We start from the raw sequence: 21,909 nt of genomic DNA, 5'->3' as shown, positions 1-21,909 counted from the left end.
AGGAGTCTTCCCTGATTAGGGATGGAACCCACGTCTCGGGCAGGTGGATTCTTTACCACTAGTGCCACCTGGGAAGCCCCTATGTATCTAAGAATAAAGACATTCTTGCACATAATTTTATTATTTTTAGGTCTAAGAAAAGTAGTATTAATTCAATAATATCATCTAATATACAGTTCATATTTAAATTATCCCAATTTGCCCTCAAGATTTTTTTTTTTTAAGTCGATGTCTGGATTTTTGAAGTAGATGTCTTGTTTGATTGTTTCTTCTGGACTAGGTTCACTTTAAATATCTTCAGTGATGTTCTGCCCTATTTGGTTTATCAAGGTTTTGTTTTCATTCTCTTATATATATTATATGTGTATTTATTTTTTTCTGAAGCGTGTTTTTTCACCCCTAACTACTTTAGTATATATTTCTAAGAACAGGGATGTATTAACATTTTTTAGCCCTACTTTTCTATCCTTAATATATAACTTTATATTTTTCTCCATATAGGTTTTGAACATTTCTAATAGTTTTTTCCTAAATGTTTAATTTTTTTGCTGTGTAAATGATTTTTCTTATCTGTTATATCTTCTAACTGAGTAATTTTTGTTATAGGAGCACTATGGTTTTTTGCGTATTAACTTTATATCTTGCTCCTTCCTGAAATCTTCTATTGTTTGAATTAATCATTGATTCTCCAGAGTTTTCCAGGTATACTCTACTCTCATGTCTGAAAATACAGTGTTATGTCTTCTTTTCCAAATCTTTATTTTCTATATTCTGATTGCATTGACTAGTCCTTCTCCAGAGCAGTGTAAAATAGTATTTGAGGTAGTAGGCATCCTTGTCTTCTTTAAGACCTTAGTGGGAATATCTCCAGGTTTCATCCACTAAGAAAGATGCTGGCCTTACAGTTAACACAATTCTTATGTGTTAAGTAAATATCCATCTGTGTTAATAATCTATTGCTGCTCTACAGATTATCTCAAAATGTAGTTGCTTGAAGTGTAGGGGTAGTTAAAAGAATAAACACTTATTCTCTCGTATTTTTTGAAGGTCCAGAATCTGAGCTTGGCTTAGCTGGATCCCTTTGCTTCAGTGTCTCTCTGAAGGCTTTAATCAAGATTGTTGCCCAGGGCTGCTGACTTACCTGAAAGCTCACCTGAGGAAAGATCCTCTCTCTGTGTTCACTCATATAGTTATTGGCAGGATTCAACCAATTCCTTGCAGGTTGTTAGACTCTGAGCGTCAGTTCCTAGCTGGCTGTTGGCCCTTAGTTCATCACCACTTAGCCTCTATTATGTAGCTCACAACATGGCAGCTGACTTCGATCAGAGTGAGCAAGCAGAAGAGTATGTGAGAGCGGAGCCCTTGCCCCTTTCTAGTCTAATCATGGAAGTGGCATCGCATCACTTGCTGTGACACTCAAGGGGAGGCCGTTACACAAGGCCTCCATGCCAAGGAGTGGGGACCACTGGGGACCATCCTAGGTGCTGCCTACCACACTATTAATTCCTGCTTTCTCAAGAATTTTTTTATTAGTAATGGGTATGACATTTTTTCAGACTTTAAATCTAATGGAAAAATCCTTGAGGCCTTCAGGCCAAAAGGTGAACCAGTCATGAAGATGAAGAAGATTGCAACATAAGACTCCAAGCTGAGTAATCTACACAATGGCAGTTCAATTCTGGATTGACAGTTTTTATTTTTTTGAGCTTCTTGAAAGTATTTGACTATCTTCAGATCTCCATAGATTCTCATAAGAAGTCAGTGGAATTTTCATCATTCTCCACGTGTGTAATATATCATTTTTCTCTGACTTCTTTGAAGATTTTCTTTTGATCTTGGCTTTTAGCAGTTTAACTGTGATGTGCCTTGGTATAATATTCTTTGTATTTATCTTGGAGTCTGCTGAGCTACTTGAATCAGTGAATTTATGTCTTTTACCAAATTTGGGACATTTTCAAACATTATTTCTTCAAATACTTTTTATGCACCTTTTCCTCTCTCTCTTTATTGGACTCAGTTTACATATATCTTGTTGATATTGTCCTACATACCTCTCAGGGACTTCATGTTTCCTCCTTTTTTTCTCTGCACTTAGATTGAATCATTTATATTGATCTGTCTCCAAGATCTTGAATTGGTAGAATTAATATAGTTAAAATAGCCATACCGTGCAAGCAATCTACAGATTTAATTGTGATACCTATCAAATTACCCATGACATTTTTCACAGAAGTAGAACAAATAATCCTAAAATTTATATGGAACTACAAAAGACCCAGGCTTACTAAAGCAATCCTAAGGAAAAAGGAACAAAGCTGGAGATACAACCCTTTTAGACTTCAGATAGTATTTCAGAGCTACAGTAATCAAAACAGTGTGTTATATTCTTTTATTCACCTTTATCCAGTAAGCATTTCAGTTCTAGAATATTCTTTCTTTCATCCTTTCTTAGTTTCTGTTTCTCTGCTAAGATGTCCTTATCTTTTCATTAAGATATATTTTACTTTAGACCACTGTGCATAATTATAACAACTACTTTTAGAGAGTTGTCTGCTAATTCCCAACATCAGAGTTGCCTTGGGGTTGCTATACATTGTTTGTCATCATTGACATTTTCCTGAGTGTTCATATGCTAAGTAATTTTAGGTTATATCCTGACAATTGAGGATATGTGTTTTAGATACTAAAATCTGTTAATGTCTTTGAAGAGTGTTGATGTTTTGTTTCAGTGGTTTCCCTGGTTGACTCAAAACAGTAAAGGGCCTTTTGGAAGGCAACTGAGATCTCAGTCCAGTTCTTTTATCTTTAGTTATAGTTTTTTCCAGTACAAATGGTTTTGGAATAAGGCACTGATTCAGGCAAAGTTTATACATAGGATTTGGGGTTTCCCCTCCCTATTTGTTTGTTTGTTTTCTGGTATTCTCTGTTTGTCAGGGACCATCGTTGCCCTGAACTCTGTCCTCATTTTGGCTAGCAAGACTGCAGTTTTCTTTTGGAATTTTAGCCACTTTTTGTGGTAACTGTTTGTCCCTTTCCTTAGACCAAATGCTATTAAGAAAAAAAGATGAAACTCAGACTTACCCAGTGTCATGCTTCAGTTTTTGTCTCTCTTCCAGAACTGGCTTTTTTGTTTACTGTTGCAGTGCCTTAGGTTCATTTTGTCTGTGTGTGCTCTTCAGTGTTTTAGTTGTTAGAGCACCAGTCTAGTAGGAGTTCATTCTGCTGTCCTGGAATTGAAACTCACATTCTTTTACTTGAATCTGTTTTTGCCTTTATAACTCAAATGGGTTTCTTGAAGTCAGCATTAGTTGGTTCTTTGATTTTGACCAGTCTAACAATATGGCTCATTCCACTGGAATATTTAGACTATTTATGTTTAATATGATTACTGATAGGATTGAGCTTAAGTTCACCATCTTAACAATTGTTTTTTCTATTTGTCCCAATTGTTCTCTATTATTTTTCCCCTTTAGTTTCCTTCTTTTAAATTATTTCAGTGTTATTTTAGGATTATGTTTTATTACCATTATTGATTTATTAACTCTACTTCATTTCAATATTGAAAGGTTTATATTTCTTTAACCTATTATAATCTACCTTCACATAACATACTACTTCACATTTAATATAAGAACCTTGGATCGGTACATTCAGTTCATCCCTCCTATCCTTTGTGCTGTCGTCCTGTGTCTTACATGTGTGAGAGTGTTGTGAGAGAGATCTATGTATGTGTAAACCATAGATATCAGTCAAGGTCCAGTTAGAAACTATACCACTAATTTAAGCAGGGAAAATTAAAGAATTGTTAATTAGTAAAATGTTATTAACTACTAAAAGAGGTTAAAAAGGACTCCATGGTACTCAGAATTAGTGAGTACAAAAAAGTAGATCTGTACCTAGAGAATTGGACAGTGAAGGGACTAAAGACTTAGGAGAGTTCCAAACCCTAGGCTGAGGTTAGACCTCTTCAAAGAAGATATGACTGCCACAAAGCATATAGCATTCACGTGGTGAAGAGCCTTGCCATCTGATTTAGGCCAGAGCAGATCTGTAACGTCATCTCACTGTTGCAGGAGTAGTACTTGTAATCCGGAGCTGGCATATTAAAAGCAGCCTGACGAGGGGGAGGCAGCTGCCTGAGAACAAGGCAGAACCAGTGCAGCAGTGGCTGCGGGTGGGGGAAGACGGTTACGTGAGGCCAGTTGAAGTTGCTTATAGAAGAGTGTTGTTGGGTAAGGAGTGTGGCCTGAGGATAACAGCCAAAGATGCTGCAAAACTGACGTCAGCTTGGGGCGTTCGTGGTTGAGATGTGGCTTAAAGTGGTCCAGGAGGGCTGCTGGGGCTTGGCTCTGAGTGGAATAAAAAATGGAAAGAGGACTGGACCTGGAGAGGTGCCTTCCTGCTATTCTCATCTTGCAGAGTCACTCTAACACCTTCTTTTGGTAACGTTAGGCCTAACATTAGATCAGTTAGCAAAGGAGAAATTTTGACAGGGTCCAGCTCCTATATGTCATAACAGGTAGATTTGTAGCTGAGAGATAAAATTGGTATCTGGTGAAATACACTGTTAAATAAATTTTGCATTTAAATTCTTAAAGAAACTTAAAAATGAGAAAATGTCTTTTTATATTAGTTTCTATATTCTATCAGATTTGGTTTGCTTGAAAAAAAGTCTTCTTTTGTCCTTTTTTTTAAAAAAAAATTCAACTTTTTGCTTTGAGATAATGGTGGTATCACACATAAGAAGTAATTCATAAACATCCTTGTGTACTCTTCTAGGTTCTACCAGTGTTCATGTCTTACATAACTATAGTATGAGATCACCACCAGGAAATTGACAGTACTACAATCTACTGATATTATTCCGTTTTCCTAATTTTTTACCCTTTTATAATCACATTCCCCGTGTCCCCAAACCCTGGCAACTGCTACTCTGTTCTCCATCTCTATGACTTGGTCAGTTTAACTTTTTATGTTTTATAAATCATACAGTATGTAACCTTTCAGGGCTAGCTTTTTTTTTCATTCAGCATAATTCCCCTGATACCTATGTAAGTAGTGGCATGTAGCAGTAGTTCCTTTATGTTGCTGAGTTATGTTTCACAGTATGGATGTAATAGAGTTTGTCCATTCACCTACTGAAGGACATATTAGTTTCATTTTTAGCTATTATGCATAATCTCCTTTGAACATTCATGTACATGTTTTTTGGCATATGAGTAAGTTTTCATTTCTCTGAGATAAATGCTTAAGAGTTTAATTGCTGAAGCATATGAGAATTCTTTGTTTCATTTTTTAAATTGAAATATGATTTACATAAAAATTTAATCATACACTTTTAAAGTGTATGGTTCATTGGTTTTGGTATATACACAAGATTGAGCAACCATTATCACTGTCTAACCCAGAACATTTTCATCACCCTAAATGATCAATAATCATTCCCCTCTCCTAATTCCTTGTAACTCCCTAGTGGCCAATAATCTGCTTTATATTTCTATGGATATTCCTATTCTGGACATTTTATATAGATGGCATCATGCAATATGTGACTATTTATGTCTGGCTGTTTTAGTGTAGCATGTGTCATCTATGTCGCAGCATATTTCAGAATCCATTCTTTTTATGGCTGAATAATATTCCATCGCATGGATATACAGCATTTTGTTTATCCATTTTTTACCGTAGACATTTGGCTTATCTCCACATTTTGGCTATGGTGAATAATGCAGTTGTAAACATTTATGTAGAAGTTTGATTATGAACATTTATTTTTAGTTCTCTGGAGTTTCTACCTAGGAGTGGATTGCAGTGGTAACCCTATGTTTAACGTTTGAGGAACTGCCAAACTGTTTTCCAAAGAGGCTGTACTATTTTGTAGTTCTACCAACAATATGTGAGGATTCTCCACATTGCCATCAACACTTGTTATTTTCTGTACTTTTGATTATAGTCACCCTAGGATGTGTAAATTGATTTCTTATAGTTTTCATTTGTATTTTTTCTAATGACTAATCGTGTCTTTTCATGTGCTTATTGGTCATTTATGTAGTTTCTTTGGGGAAACATTTATGCAAACCTGTTGTCCATTTAAAAATTATAATAGTTGTCTTTTTGTTGTTCAGTTCTAAGAGTGTTTTATATATTTGAGATACTAGACCCTTATCATATATATGATTTGCAAATATTTTCTCCCGTCTGTGTGATTTATCTTTTACATTTTTTGATAAATTGCTTGTGTTTTGTTATCATGTCTGAAAGACTTTCTAATCCAGTGTCATGAAGATTTACCTCCATTTTCTTATTTAAATTGTATACTTTTAGCTTTTACATTTAAGTCTTGATACATTTTGAGTTAGTTTTTGCATATGATGTGATGTAGAGATCTAAAGTTCTATTTTTGTGTGGGATATCTAGTTATCTTACCACCGTTTATTGAGATGGCTGTTCTTTTCCCAGGGCACGTAGGCACATAGGCATATTTCTTGATTCTCAATTCTGTTCTGTTGATCTATATGTCTTATCTTTTTCCAGTACCACAGAGACTTGATTACTCTAGCTTTGTAATAGGTTTAGAAATTGAGAAATATGGATCCTCCAATGTTATTCTTGTTTTTCAAAATGATTTTAGCTATTCTAAATCCCTTGCACTTCCATGTGAATATTAAGATCTGCTTCTCAATTTATAAAAAAAAAAAGCCAACTGTTATTGTTGATAATGATTGCATTGACTCTTTAGATTAGTTTGTGGATTATTGCCATCCTAACAGTATTATGTCTTCTAATCCATGAATGTGGGATATCTTTCTGTTTATTTAGGTCTTCAGTTTCTTTCAACAATTTTATAGTTTGAACATTGAACACTTTTTAGTGTAAAAATACTGAATTTCTTCTGCTAAATTTATTCTTTTTGATGTTTTTGTACATAGAATTATATTCTTAATTTCCCTTTATAATTGTTTAGTGCCTAGTATATAAAAATTCTTGTCTAGGAAATCCCATGAACAGAGGAGCTTGGCAGGCTTCAGTCCATGGGGATGCAAAGGTCAGACATGACTTAGTAACTAAAACAACAACAGTATAAAAATACAGTTGACTTTTATATATTGATATTATATCCTTCAACTTTGCCAGACTCATTTATTAGCTCTTTCTTGTTTTTGTTGAATTCCTTTCAGTTTTCTGTAAACAAGAGCAAGTCATCTACCAATAAAGAGTTGTATTTCTTCCTTTCTGATCTATGTACCTTTTATTTCTTTTTCTTGCTTAGTTGCCCTGGCTAGAATATAGAATGTTAAATAGAAGTGAAGAGACTAGACATCTTTGTGTTGATCATAGGGGGAAAGGTTTTAGTCTTTTGCCATTAAGTGTGTTAGCTTTAATTTTTCATAGGTCCCCATATGTAATTGAGGAAATTCTCTTCTATACTTTATTTTCTGTTTTTAGTATAAAAGGTATTTGATTTTATCAGATAATCTTTCCTTCTTTCACCTATTGAGATGATCATATGTTTTTATTGTTTGTGTGTTGAACCAGCTGTGCGTTACTGGGGATAATTTTCATTTGCTTATGGAGTATAATCCTTTTTATATGTTGCTGGATTTGGCTTGCTAGTATTTTGTTGAAGATTTTTACATCTGTATTCATAAGAGATAATGGTCTGTAGTCTTCTTTTCTGTTATGTCTTTGTCTGGATTTGGTATCACAATTGTATTGGCCTTATAGAAGGAGTTCCTCTACTCTCTGTTCTTTTTTTTTTTTCCCTTTCCTTTTTGTTCTTTTTTTTTTTTTTTTAAGTATCTGGTCAGTTACTTTCGTGGTCAGCTAATGACTAAGCAGAGATTTCTTTAACTACCTGAATCTGCTAAGTCTCCCAGTCCTTGCTGAGGTCTCTGTGTATGTATTGTGGCATACCTTCCCCTCTCAGTTAGGTGGACAGTTGACAGCTTTGCTTTAGACTTCACTTCTTATGTGTGCTATACGTGCTAAATCACTTTAGTCGTGTCTGACTCTTTGCCACCCTATGGACTGTAACCTGCCAGGCTCCTCTGTCCATGATATTCTCCATGCAAGAATATTGGAGTGCGTAGCCAATCCCTACTCCAGGGGATCTTCCCAACCTAGGGATCAAACCCAGGTCTTCGGCATTGCAGGCAGATTCTTTTTTTTTTTTTAATTTTATTTAATTTTTAAACTTTACAATATTGTATTAGTTTTGCCAAATATCGAAATGAATCCGCCACAGGTATACATGTGTTCCCCATCCTGAACCCTCCTCCCTCCTCCCTCCCCATACCATCCCTCTGGGTCGTCCCAGTGCACCAGCCCCAAGCATCCAGTATTGTGCATCGAACCTGGACTGGCAACTTGTTTCATACATGATATTATACATGTTTCAATGCCATTCTCCCAAATCTTCCCACCCTCTCCCTCTCCCACAGAGTCCATAAGACTGTTCTATACATCAGTGTTTCTTTTGCTGTCTCGTACACAGGATTATTGTTACCATCTTTCTAAATTCCATATATATGCATTAGTATACTGTATTGGTGCAGATTCTTGACCATCTGAGCCACTGGGGAAGCCCTTTTTCATTTCTTATGAAGAGCTTCAATTTCAGCAGAGTTGAGAGCTTAGGGTTTCTCAGGTCTTTTCCTGAGCATATGTGCAACTCTGGGCATGCATGTGATCTTGTATATTTCTAGAAATATGCCAGTTTTTCAAAGTTCCTCTGTAAATCTCCTTCCCCAATTTTTTTGTTTAAGGTTTTTGGTTGTCTGTTGTTTGCTCCAGCTGTTATCTACTGTCTTAGGCAGCAGTGAAGTTAAAACAGTTGCCTGTAATTTATCTCAGCTGGGGAAAGTGTTTTTGTACTGGGCAAGCTTGTAGTCAGATCAAGTTAAAAACAGACTTGCAAGTGGGGTCTTTCAGGGAACCATGAGACAGTCAAATGACAGTTCTCTGGGAGTGAACTCCAGCTTGGGTCTGTCCCTCCCGGTGCTGGCCAGGCCACTGCAGGTAAAGGGGAAAGCGACTGCAGCATGTTTCCAGGCTCCGCAGTGCTGGAGAGCTGGGCATAGGGCCGGGGCAAGTAAAATGCCCCAGGGTCACAGCCTAGTCTTCTGATTGGGATGTTTGCCGCTTTCCTTAAACAAACCCTCCCTGTGTTACTGCAGCTCTTTGAGTTTAACTTCTAAAGTTTTATTCATGTAGCTTATGAATAATTTTTGGCAGTATTCTTGTTAATTTTATGAAAAGAGAATTTTTGGAGGTCCTTACTCTGCCACTTTTCATCTGAATTTGTAGTTTCATTAAAAACTTCCAAATAATTTTTCAGGTTGGCTATACCATTTTACATTCTCCCCTAGCAGTGTGATTGTTCCAGTTTCTCCACATCGCACCAGTGTTATTTTGATGTCGTTATTTAACATTTTTTCCTTCATTTTGATAGATGTGTGGTTTTATCTAATTGTGATTTTCATTTGTATTTCTCTAATGCCTAATAACATTTGACATCTTTTAAAATACTTGTCATCTTTATCTTTTCTTCAGTGAAATGTCTGTTCTTGGCTATTGTACATTTTCTATTTGGGTACTTTTTTCTAGTTGTAAGAATTTTAAGAATTCTTTATATATTCTGGAAACCAGTCCTTGGTTGTATATGTTGTTTACAAATATTTTCTCCCATTGTATACTTTCTATTTTCATGTTCTTTTGCAGAGCGAAAGTTTTATCTTTTGATGAGGTCCACGTTAACAATTTTTGCTTTTATGTATCATGTTTTTAGTATCAAGTATACTAATCCTAGGCCCTAAAGATTTTCTTCTGCCTTTTTCCTCTAAAAGTTGTATACTTTTTTACTTTACATTTGTCTTCATAATTCTGAAATATATATATAATTTTTACCTTCTGGAATTAGAGTTCTTCAGTTCAGTTCAGTTCAGTCACTCAGTTGTGTCCGACTCTTTGCAATCTCGTGGACTGTAGCATGCCAGGCTTCCTTGTCTATCACCAACTCCTGGAGCTTGCTCAAACTCATGTCCATCAAGTCAGTGATGCCATCCAACCATCTCATCCTCTGTCATCCCCATATCCTCCTGTCTTCAGTCTTTCCCAGCATCAGATCTTTCCCAAGGAGTCAGTCCTTTGCATTGGGTGGCCAAAGTATTGGAGTTTCAGCTTTAGCATCAGTCCTTCCAATGAATATTCAGGACTGATCTCCTTTAGGATGGACTGGTTTTATCTCCTTACAGTCCAAGGAACTCTCAAGAGTCTTCTCCAACACCACAGTTCTAAAGCATCAATTCTTTGGCACTCAGCTTTCTTTATAGTCCAACTCTTACATCCATACATGATTACTGGAAAAACCATAGCTTTGACTAGACAGACCTTTGTCAGTAATGTCTCTGCTTTTTAAGTTGTATAGTGTTTTACTCTGCTAAAAGTTGTTTAGTTTCTTACTTTACATTCTGCGTCTTAATTCTGATATATACACACACACACACACACACACATATATATAGTTTTCTGGAATTAGAGTTCTTGGTTGCCGGTTACTTCTTTCCTTTCAACATTTTCTTGGTGTCTTTGTCTTCTGGCTTGCATACTTTCTGAAGAGACATTCCTATATTTCTTCCACAGTATGTAAAGTGTCTTTTCTCCTTGGGCTACTTTGAAGAATTTCTGTTTCTTATATTGGTTTTCAGGAATTTGTTATGATTTGTTATGATTCGCTTGACATATGATTATCCTTGACATTCATTGAGCATCTTGGGTTTTTGTCTTTGTTGTTGTCATTGTTTAGTCACCAAGCTGTGTCCGATGCTTCGTGACCCCATGGACTGAAGCACACCAGACTTCTCTGTCTTCCATTATCTCCCGGAGTTTGCTCAGATTCATGTCCATTGAGTCGGTGATGCCATCTAACCATCTTATCCTCTGCTGCTCCTGTTTCCTTTTGCCTTCAATCTTTCTCAGAATCAGGGTCTTTTCCAATGAGTCAGGTCTTCACATAAGGTGACCAAAATATTGGAGTTTAAACTTCACCATCAGTCCTTCCAATGAATACCCAGGGTTGATTTCCATTAGGATTGACTGGCAGTCCAAGGGACTATCAAGAGTCTTCTACAGCATCAGTTCTTTGGTACTCAGCCTTCTTTATTGTCCAACTCTCATCCATACATGACTACTGGGAAAACCATAGATTTGACCATATGGACCTTTGTCAGCAGACTGATGTCTCTGCTTTTTAATACACTGTCTAAATTTGTCAGAGGTTTCCTTCTGAGGAGCAAGTATCTTTTAATTTCCTGGCTGCAGTTAACCATCCACAGTGATTTTGGAGCCCAAGAAAAGAAAATCTGTCACTGCTGCTTCTTTTTCCCCTTCTGTTTGCCATGAAATGATAGGACTGCATGCCCATCTTAGTTTTCTTAATATTGAGTTTCAAGACAGCTTTTTCACTCTCCCTTTGCATACCTATCAAGAGGCTCTTTAGTTCCTCTTGACTTTCTGCCCCTAGAATAGTATCATCTGCATATCTGAGGTTGTTGCTATTGCTCCTGGCAATCGTGATTCCAACGTGTGATTCATACAGCCTGGCGTTTTGCATGATGTACTCTGTGTGTCTGTGCCTGTTCAGTCACTCAGTCATGTCCGATTCTTTGTGACCCCATGGACTGTAGTCCGCCAGGCTCCTCTGTCCATGGAATTTTCCAGGCAAGAAAACTGGAGTGGATTGCCATTTCCTTCTCCAGGAGATCTTCCCAATCTAGGGATCAAACCCACGTCTCTGGCTTTTCCTGCATTAGCCCGAGGAGTCTTTACCACTGCGCCACCTGGGAAGCCCTAGGATATACTCTGTATATAAGTTAAATATGCAGGGTGACAATATACAGCTTGTCTTACTCTTTTCCCAAATTTGCACCATCAGTTGTTCCATTCAGAACATGACCCGTCTGTCTTGCGTGGCCCTGCATGGCATGGCTTATAGCTTCATTGAATCACACAAGCCTCTTCACCACAACAAGGCTGTGATCCCTGAAAGGTTGTGTCTTTAGAGCTTGCATCAAATTTGAAATTTTTAAACATTATTTCTTTAGGTATTTATTTCTATGCCCTTAGCTCTGGTCCCTACTTTTGGGACTCTTACCTGTTGTTAGCTTGATATTGTCCCATAATTACTGACACACTGTTACAGTTCTTTTCAGTCTTTATTTTTTTTAATGTGCTTCAGTTAGGACAAATTAAATTATGTTTCTCTATTTTCAGAGTTAGTAATATTTTCTGGTTCAATATCTAATCTGCTGTTAATCCCACCTAGTAGGATTTTTATTTTTTATATTTGATCTCTAGAAGTGCTATTTGGGTCTTCTTTATATGTTAACATTTGTCTTACAATGTTAATGTTTTTCTTTGAATACCTGGGTATAATTATTATTTATGTTTTAAAGTTTTTATTTGCTAATTGCTTTATCTGTGTCATACCAGATCTATTTATGTTAACTATTTTTTATCCTGGTTATTGTTCATATTTTCCTGATTCTTAGCACTTTTTCATTAGATGCTGGACCTTATAAATGCTAATTGTTGAGTGTTACACTTTGTTATCTTCCTTTTTGTGGTGCTTTGTTCTGGCTTTAAAATTATTTGCAATTTAGTTTGATCCTTTCATGGTCTGTCTTTATGCTTTGTTAGGACAGGTCTAGAGTAACCTCTACTGTAGGGATAGTTTAGCCCTATTACCCACAGAATGCCTTTTGAGCATCTCATTTAAATGCACAAAGTGATCAACAAGGATTTGGTACCCTTGCTGCTCAGAACTTGAGTGCTTTCTAGCCCTGTATGAGTTCTGTGGACTGTTCAGTTGTTAGAATTTTACAATTCAGCTAAGAGTCAAAGGTTGCCTTGAAGTTTTGTTTTCTTTTTTCAGTAGTGCTTCTCCTCCAGAACTGTAGTCCACAAGGTCCAGCTGCCTTGGGTTCCCTGAACTGCTGTGTATCTTCATAACTCAGTGACACTTGCATTCTTTGTTTGGGATCCACGGTCCACAATTTGCCTCTAGGCAAATTGGCCACAATTTCTTGTGAGCAACAAGTGAGTTGCTCACCTCACTTGTTTTCTCTCTCTCTAGCTGCCTCTTGTCAGTATCTGAAAATAATTGTTTCATATAATACATTCAGTTTTCTTATTGCTTATAGCAACTAGGTAAGTCTGGTCCCTATTATTTAATCATGACTGGAAATAAATGACTTGTTCCTTTAATTAAAAAAAATTTTTAATTTGGAACAGTTTTGTATTTACAGAAAAGTTGTAAAGATACTAAATACAGAGTTCTGGTATCCAGTTTCTCCTGTTGTCAACATCTTAATACAATTTTTGTAGAACTTTTGTCAAAATTAAGACACTGACTTTGGCATATTACTATTAAGTAAATATCTATAATTTTATTTAAAAAAAAACAGCCAACCATTTCCCAAAGTGGCTATACTGTCATGCATTCTCACAAAATGAATGCATCATTTTGAGTAGAAGAAACAGCTTGATGAAAACCATTAGGTTGAGACACCACCATTTTAACTAATTTGAAATTACAAAAATTTAGAGAAGGGACTTAAAATTGCCAAGCCTTTGATTACAGATGACTCATGATAACAGTAATAACTATAACAGTGGGGTTCACTGATTTCTCTTCTAAGGGCTTTACATTTATTGATTCATTTAATCCTTACAATATCCCAATGTTCTTGATGCTATTATCCTCCAGTTCCTTAGATTAAGAAAGTGAAAAGGTCACTGATTTTCCCCTGCTCACATGGCTAAAAAGGTACACGCTGTCTGGCTCCAGGACCTACTCTCTGATCCATTCTGCCAAGGATGATTGTTATCGGTTGCACATCAGAAAAACCTGAGATGGCCTTGGGCATCTATATTTTGAAGACCACTGGTGATTCTTATGTGTAGTCAGGATTGAGAACGTTCTAAACTGCTGCTTCTTCATTATAATGTAGATAAATTTAATGTGTTAAAATATACTTTTTTATTTTAATGATAATAGTGAATAATTTAGTTCTTGTTTTGACTCAGACATTTTAAAGTCCTTTTATATAGGTAGAATGTTCAAACTCTTGCACAGTTGCATTCATCTCATGCACTAGCAAAGTAATGCTCAAAATTCTCCAAGCCAGGTTTCAACAGTATGTGAACCATGAACTTCCAGATGTTCAGGCTGGATTTAGAAAAGGTAGAGGAACCACAGATCAAATTGCCAACATCCGTTGGATCATCGAAAAAGCAAGAGGGTTCCAGAAAAACTTGTATTTCTGCTTTATTGACAATGCCAAAGCCTTTCACTGTGTGGATCACAACAAACTGTGGGAAATTCTTAGAGATGGAAATACCAGACCACCTGACCTGCCTCCTGAGAAATCTGTATGCAGGTCAAGAAACAACAGTTAAAACTGTACATGGAACAACAGACTGGTTCCAGATTGGGAAAGGAGTACGTCAAGGCTGTTATATTGTCACCTTGCTTATTTAACTTATATGTAGAGTCAGTTCAGTTGCTCAATCGTGTCTGACTCTTTGCGACCCCATGAACCACAGCACTCCATGGCTCCCTGTCCATCATCAACTCCTGGAGTCCACCCAAACCCATATCCATTGAGTCGGTGATGCCATCCAACCATCTCATCCTCTGTTGTCCCCTTCTCCTCCTGCCCTCAATCTTTCCCAGCGTCAGGGTCTTTTTCAGTGAGTCAGCTCTTTGCATCAGGTGGCCAAAGTATTGGAGTTTCAGCTTCAGCATCAGTCCTTGCAATGAACACCTAGGACTGATCTCCTTTAGGATGGACTGGTTGGATCTCCTTGCAGTCCAAGGCACTCTCAAGAGTCTTCTCCAACACCACAGTTCAAAAGCATCAATCCTTCTGCGCTATGCAGAGTACATCATGAGAAACGCTGGGCTGGATGAAGCACAAGCTGGTGTCAAGATTGCCGGGAGAAATATCAATAACCTCAGATACGCAGATGACACCACCGTTATGGCAGAAAGCAAAGAAGGACTAAAGAGCCTCTTGATGAAAGTGAAAGAGAAGAGTGAAAACCTGGCTTAAAACTCAACATTCAGAAAACTAAGACCACAGCATCCGGTCCCATCGCTTCATGGCAAATAGATTGGGAAACAGTGGAAACAGTAAGAGACTGTATTTTGGGGGGCTGCAGAGTCATTGCGGATTATGACTGCAGCCATGAAATTAAAAGAGGCTTACTCCTTGGAAGAAAAGTTATGACCAACCTAGACTGCATATTAAAAAGCAGAGACATTACTTTACTAACAAAGGTCCATTTAATCAAAGCTATGGTTTTTCCAGTAGTCATGTATGAATGTGAGTTAGACTATAAAGAAAGCTGAGTGCCGAGGAATTGATGCTTTTGAACTGTGGTGTTGGAGAAGACTCTTGAGAGTCCCTTGGACTACAAGGAGATCCAACCAGTCCATCCTAAAGGAGATCAGTCCCGGGTGTTCATCAGAAGGACTGATGTTGAAGCTGAAACTCCAATACTTTGGCCACCTGATGCGAAGAGCTGACTCATTTGAAAAGACCCTGATGCTAGGAAAGATTGAGGGCAGGAGAAGGGGACACCAGAGGATGAGATGGTTGGATGGAATCACTGACTCAATGGACATGAGTTTGGGTAAGCTCCGGGAGTTGGTGACGGACAGGGTGGCCTGGTGTGCTGCAGTCCATGGGGTTGCAGAGAGTCAGACACGACTGAGTGACTGAACTGCACTGGACAGATATAGGTAGAACTAGAACTGAAGCACATATTTTGCAGATTACAGAAAAATCAGTTATCTCTCTGTTTTGGTGTCTAGGCACTCTGCCTTTTGTGTAACACATGCAAATATGTGTTTATAGTGTACGGGTGTGTGTGTGTATAATTACATGTTGTTTTCTGGCATAAAGAATTTTTAGAGTAATCTGACTAAGTAATTATATATTGCTTCCTAAGAGTAATGTTTAAAGAATACTTACCTTAAAATATAGACACATTTAAAAAAATAAAATAGGGAATCATTTTGTGTGCACAAAGCAAGGAATAAAATGAATCATAGAATGGTTTAATTGGTTAAATTGTGTTAGGCCCAGAAGGTTAATACCCACACAAAATTGATTTAATCCAGCATATAGAAATCTTCTTAAATTTATTAATTTTGTATCTTTCTTATTTTTTGTAATTAGACTTTTTAACATTTGATATTAGGCTATAAAATATAGAGGACTAAATTCTGTTTAAAATATGTGAAGATTGATTATGAAGTATAATAAGATAGTTTTTTTTTTTAATTTTATTTTATTTTTAAACTTTACATAATTGTATTAGTTTTGCCAAATATCAAAATGAATCCGCCACAGGTATACATGTGTTCCCCATCCTGAACCCTCCTCCCTCCTCCCTCCCCATACCATCCCTCTGGGTCGTCCCAGTGCACTAGCCCCAAGCATCCAGTATCGTGCATCGAACCTGGACTGGCAACTTGTTTCATACATGATATTTTACGTTTCAATGCCATTCTCCCAAATCTTCCCACCCTCTCCCTCTCCAACAGAGTCCATAAGACTGTTCTATACATCAGTGTCTCTTTTGCTGAAAATAGTTTATATCAAAATCTAGTTCTCTGGTCTCAAAATCAGTGATACAGATTTATTTTTAAAATTATTATTGTGTGATTTTCATTGGTCACTGTTGTTTTGTTCTGAATAGTTGGCTGCTGACAATTGCATGATGTCTCCACCAGAGAGTGCTAGAGATACTTCAGTGGGGAATGTTATTTACTTAGGCTTGCCTGGACTTGTCAGTGGGTTAGACCTTTTTTATTTTTAGGAAGGAATTTGATTTCTTGTTTACAAAATTCCGCTTGCTGTGAAATAAATTGTATATCTTGACAATTGAGTATTTCTACAGATATTGTAAATGATAAGTGTTTAATCACTTCATTCTTGGTTCTCCTAGCTGTCTTGAAATATCTTTGATTTGATTATTTTGTGACATTATCCTTTAAAAATTAAAAGTTGTGTTTCCTTATACACAGCAGTTGTTGATTTTTCTTAACATTATTAGGTGTTCTGCTGAAAACCTTCATAACTTAAAATGAACTAAACTAGTAATGTGTTTTATGAGCTTAAGAAATAATTGTTTATTGTGTATGCTTTTTAAAATAGAAACTGAATTAGCAAATAATTTTAATATTTGCAATTCTAGCATACAGTATTATTCTCAAAGTATTATTAATTATTTTGTGCTATGCATTTAGAATAGTGTATGAAAGAAAGTCTGGTCCTTTTATTATATTCAATAAATTTCTAAGTGAGCATTTTACAGGGTGACTATTTAGCAGAAGTACTAAACGATAATAACTTTTCCCCCTTCTTTTTTCTAGGTATCTTCACTCAAATAACATAGTTGTGGTTCCGGAAGGTAAATACACTTTCAGTTTTTACTAATAGTTAGGAGGTGCTAGAGTTAAATCTGTGCTTTATAATAGTAGAACAGATTGTCTCTTTAAACCTATTTTGGTTGGAGTATTAGGGAATTTTAATTATAAAACATCATTATTAGTTTCAAAGCTCTTTTCCCTCTAGTAAGTCTAGTTAACAGTTACAATTAAATTTATTAAGTCTAAAATATTTATAATGGTTAAGTAAATTATTATCAGATAAATTGACATTGGGTAAATAATAAAATAACTTCTAGTTTATTAAATCAAGTTAAGCATTTTGGTTAGATAAAAAAGACTTTATATATCATTTCATGAATTATTTATTCAAGTAGTTTTTTACATTGTTTTAACATTTTTATTTGTAATCTTTTTAAAGTTTATATTATATTAAGGTAGAAGTGTTACTTCATAGAATGTTGTTTGATACTATACTGCAATAAAAATGTTTAAAAAAATTAATTTGATATATGCTTTTACTATTATGTCAGCACCAGAGATAGGGATATTAAGTATTAAAATATTTAAACTTGCATAATATTTAATTGCATTAAAAATTGGTCTTAACACTTGAGTCAAATTAATTTGCTCTTACCCTTCTTTTCTCTTCAAAGCCATTGGATCCCTTGTGAAACTGCAGTGTTTGGATCTTAGTGACAACGCCTTAGAAATCGTTTGCCCAGAAATTGGTCGTCTGAGAGCTTTACGTCATCTTCGGTTGGCTAATAACCAGCTGCAGTTCCTACCTCCAGGTAATCACCGTCTGTAGCACAGAAGCTTCTTGTCTGTTCCAAGGCTATTTTTATTAATATTTCTCACTTTGTGTCTAGGCAGTGGGCTTTGGGTATATCTGTAAGTTTCTGATTGTCCACTTGTTAGAGGAGGATGGTAAGGAATGTGGATGGACTATGATTAAAAGTCTTTTCCCTGATGCAGATGTAAAAAGACGGCATTTATATTTTTGAGCTGCAATTACTACAGTTGTGCATTGCAGTCAGTGCCCCTTCAAATCACTGCCCTGGTGAATTATTTGTACCAAAAGCTACTTTAGTGTTGAATTTCACATAAGGGAATTTATACAAACTTTGCATTTTAGTGTCTGAAAGCAGATACATGCAGTGTTTTCTCTCATTCTCTAGAGAGGTAAATGATGTACATTAACTTTGATTTAATGTGAATCATACTAGAATTTAGTAGCAGAATTTAAGTTTGAGTTCTTGAACTAATTGTCACTTCTGCCTACTGATCATCCTATTAGATTATGATGTACATATAGACAGTACCAAAATCCTGCCTTCTCCTGAGCTACCATTAAGTCCTTTGACTTTCTTACAAGGGATATTCAGAGACCTTTCTTTGTGAACCCGCACTCTTGGAGATTCCTCTGTCTTATATCATTTCCCATATTTTTAAATCAGTGAAATATGATTTTAAAAATAGCTTGTGCTTCAGGTATAACATGAAAGTACTCTGCATTTAAAAATATGCAGAAAAAAAATGCAGACACCACTCCCATTGGGAGTATTTGTACCTAGTAACTCTTGGTATTCCTGAGTCTTTTAGTGTATCCAGGTGGAATATATGACTCATCCAAAATTACAAATTACTGCCTGCCTTAGAACTTCAGGGATATATGAAACTGTTAAAAATTACTCATGTTAAATCCATGAATGAATTTATAATTTAAAAAATACTTTCTCCAAGGTTTTTCAAGTACAGAAATTTCTAATTGAAACAGTAGTTGATTAATTTTTAGACTTTATGTGCCAACTTTAATGTATACATTCAATATTGTATACAAAAATGGTATTAGTATAGCAGTTATCTCTGCTTAAAAAATATTTTTTAACTTCATTTAAAGTGTCTTACTTTTTATAACTCTGCTTAGTACAAAAAATTCTAATATGGTGTAGGAGTATGATCTTTGCTTTAAATTTTGTTGTATGTAATCAAACTCAATGGTGCTTCATCATGAAGCTTGATTTCATCAAGTTTATGTATTCACATACTCAGGAAATTAGATTCTCTTTCAGAGATTGTATAGAAAACGTATCAGCAAAGATATACTTTAGATTTTCAGAATATTTTTATATATCAGCTTATATAAGATATAGAGTCAAAATGCATGGATATAATACTGAATATTTTAGATTTGATTGTATTTTTAAATATGAAATTCATAAAAGATATGTTATAGAATCAAAATGCATGGCTATAATACTGTGTTCATAAGCGCCTTTTTCTATACGTTTAAAGAATGTACGAGTAACAACTCTATTAAAACATTGTTCTTTGTGTTCTGTTCTTCTGTTTTTTCCTGTAATGTAGAACATTTTGTGGTAAAATGTAGCCATTTCCTTTCATTATATACTCTCAGAGGTTAAGGGTATACTAATAATGTCATTGACTGCTTCCTAATAACAAGTGGAGGGTATAGATTTCCTGGCTACCTTCATGTAATTTAAAATTTATATCTCACCTGTTTCATAATAGATTTGAAGCATTTACTTCTGATTTTATCTCCCTAGCTTATTTCTGTTGCTTGTGTTGTTTTTTTGCTTAAATGACATACAGTAGTATCTATGTATTTTGAGTAGAAACTTTTGATTAAGCTATGTATATAGTTTCTTTTTTTTTTCTGGGCCATCATAAATACAGTGCTCTAGATCTTACTCATTTTTTAGTTCACTTTATGTATGTCTTTATGAGATAATTTCACTGTTATGATTTGAATGGGAGAGGGGCTTGGTACACATTTACCAAGTGTACCCAATCATTAGGGACATACTATGGAAGAGTATTTCAACTGTAGTAAAAAATGTGAGGAATTGCCATATGGTGTCCATTTAATGACGATAGACTCCAATTGATATCTGTTAGCCTCTTCTGTGGAGAAGGCAATGGCACCCCACTCCAGTACTCTTGCCTGGAAAATCCCATGGACGGAGGAGCCTGGTAGGCTGCAGTCCATGGGGTCTCTAAGAGTCAGACACGACTGAGCGACTTCACTTTCACTTTTCACTTTCATGCATTGGAGAAGGAAATGGCAACCCACTCCAGTGTTCTTGCCTGGAGAATCCCAGGGACGGGGGAGCCTGGTGGGCTGCTGTCTATGGGGTCGCACAGAGTCGGACACGACTGAAGTGACTTAGCAGCAGCAGCAGCAGCAGCAGCCTCTTCTGTTAATACCTATTCCATGCTATTGGTATAGTCTTATATGTTATATGTATGTGAAAGACTTAATATTTTATTATGTGTGTTTTTTTTATAGTTGAAAAATCTTTGGATGTGATTTCACATTCAGTATTTAAAATTTGAAAATTTGAGAGCAGTATTTGAAACATTTAAAATATCTAAATGGCTAATAGTTTTAAAATTAGGATCTAAGAATGATTACAGGGGCTTCATGAATGCCCTCAAACTGTGTGGACAGTTTGGTGTTTGTGAGTATGTACATGTTGCTGTAAAGAAGGTCCAGTGTGTTTATGAATTTCTCAAACAGGCCCATCACTCATATAGTTGGCTCTCTTGGATTGTTTGTCAGTACCCATTCTTTGGGAGTGTCCCTTCCCCCTTCTTTTGGATTCCAGAGTACTGCCATTTTTCTCCCTTGTACATTGCTTTCTCTCCACAGTTCATTGATCCTGGTGTAGGTAATCCAAGCAAGACCAGTTCTCTTCCTGGGCATTTTGAAAGAGACTGTAGGGGAGAAGCAAAGAGAACGAGAGAGAACAGAGGAGGGTGAAAAAGGAAATCAGGCACGCTTTTCTCTCTGGGCTTCTACACAATGCTATGTAATCTTGTGAAATCTGGTAGTAGCCATGTGGGCAGGAAAACAAAGAGAAAAAGATGAAGTAGATACCTCGAAAGAAGATGGAGTCAGAGACTTTTTAAGTTTTCTCTAATTTCCCAATCACTGATTCTGGTCTTAAGGCCCATGAAGTGAAGTGTTAGTTGCTCATGAGTCCGACTCTTTGTGATCCCATGGTCTGTTCATGGAGTTCTCCAGGCAAGAATACTGAAGTGGGTTGCCATTCCCTTCTCCAGGAGATCTTCTGGACCCAGGGATCAAAGCCGGGTCTCCTGCATTGCACACAGATTCTTTACCATCTGAGGTACCAGGAAAGCCCTGTTTAGGCCCATAGACTGCTTAAGCTAGCTCTAATTGGCTCCTGTGAATTGCTACCCAAAGAGCTCCATATAAAATAGCTGCCCCAAAGGCTTGATTTTTGTTTATTTTGCATAAGTAAAAATTGTATATATTTAAAATGCACAATGTTATATTTTGACATATGTATATATTGTGAAATGAGTACTACAGTCAAACTAATTATCGTATTTGTCACCTCTCAGTTACCATTTGTGTGTGTGTGTGTGGTTCAAACACTTGAAATCTACTCTCTTAATAA

At 36.2% G+C, this 21,909-nt stretch overlaps 1 protein-coding gene across 3 annotated transcripts in view; it reads left to right on the top strand.

Annotated features, from left to right (window-relative positions):
- LRRC28 (leucine rich repeat containing 28) overlaps positions 1-21,909 on the top strand; it is a 194,870-nt gene that overhangs the window by 27,161 nt on the left and 145,800 nt on the right. For all 3 annotated transcript variants that reach the window (XM_010845836.1, XM_010845835.1, XM_010845834.1), the window contains exons 4-5: positions 17,444-17,481; positions 18,115-18,252. In XM_010845836.1, coding sequence (XP_010844138.1) covers positions 17,444-17,481; positions 18,115-18,252 — 176 coding nt within the window. The remainder of the gene's footprint in view (positions 1-17,443; positions 17,482-18,114; positions 18,253-21,909) is intronic.

Source organism: Bison bison, unplaced genomic scaffold (assembly GCF_000754665.1).
Source record: "Bison bison bison isolate TAMUID 2011002044 unplaced genomic scaffold, Bison_UMD1.0 scf7180017864224, whole genome shotgun sequence".
NCBI classification, from domain to species: domain Eukaryota; kingdom Metazoa; phylum Chordata; class Mammalia; order Artiodactyla; family Bovidae; genus Bison; species Bison bison.
This window is presented reverse-complemented; position numbering and strand designations above follow the sequence as displayed.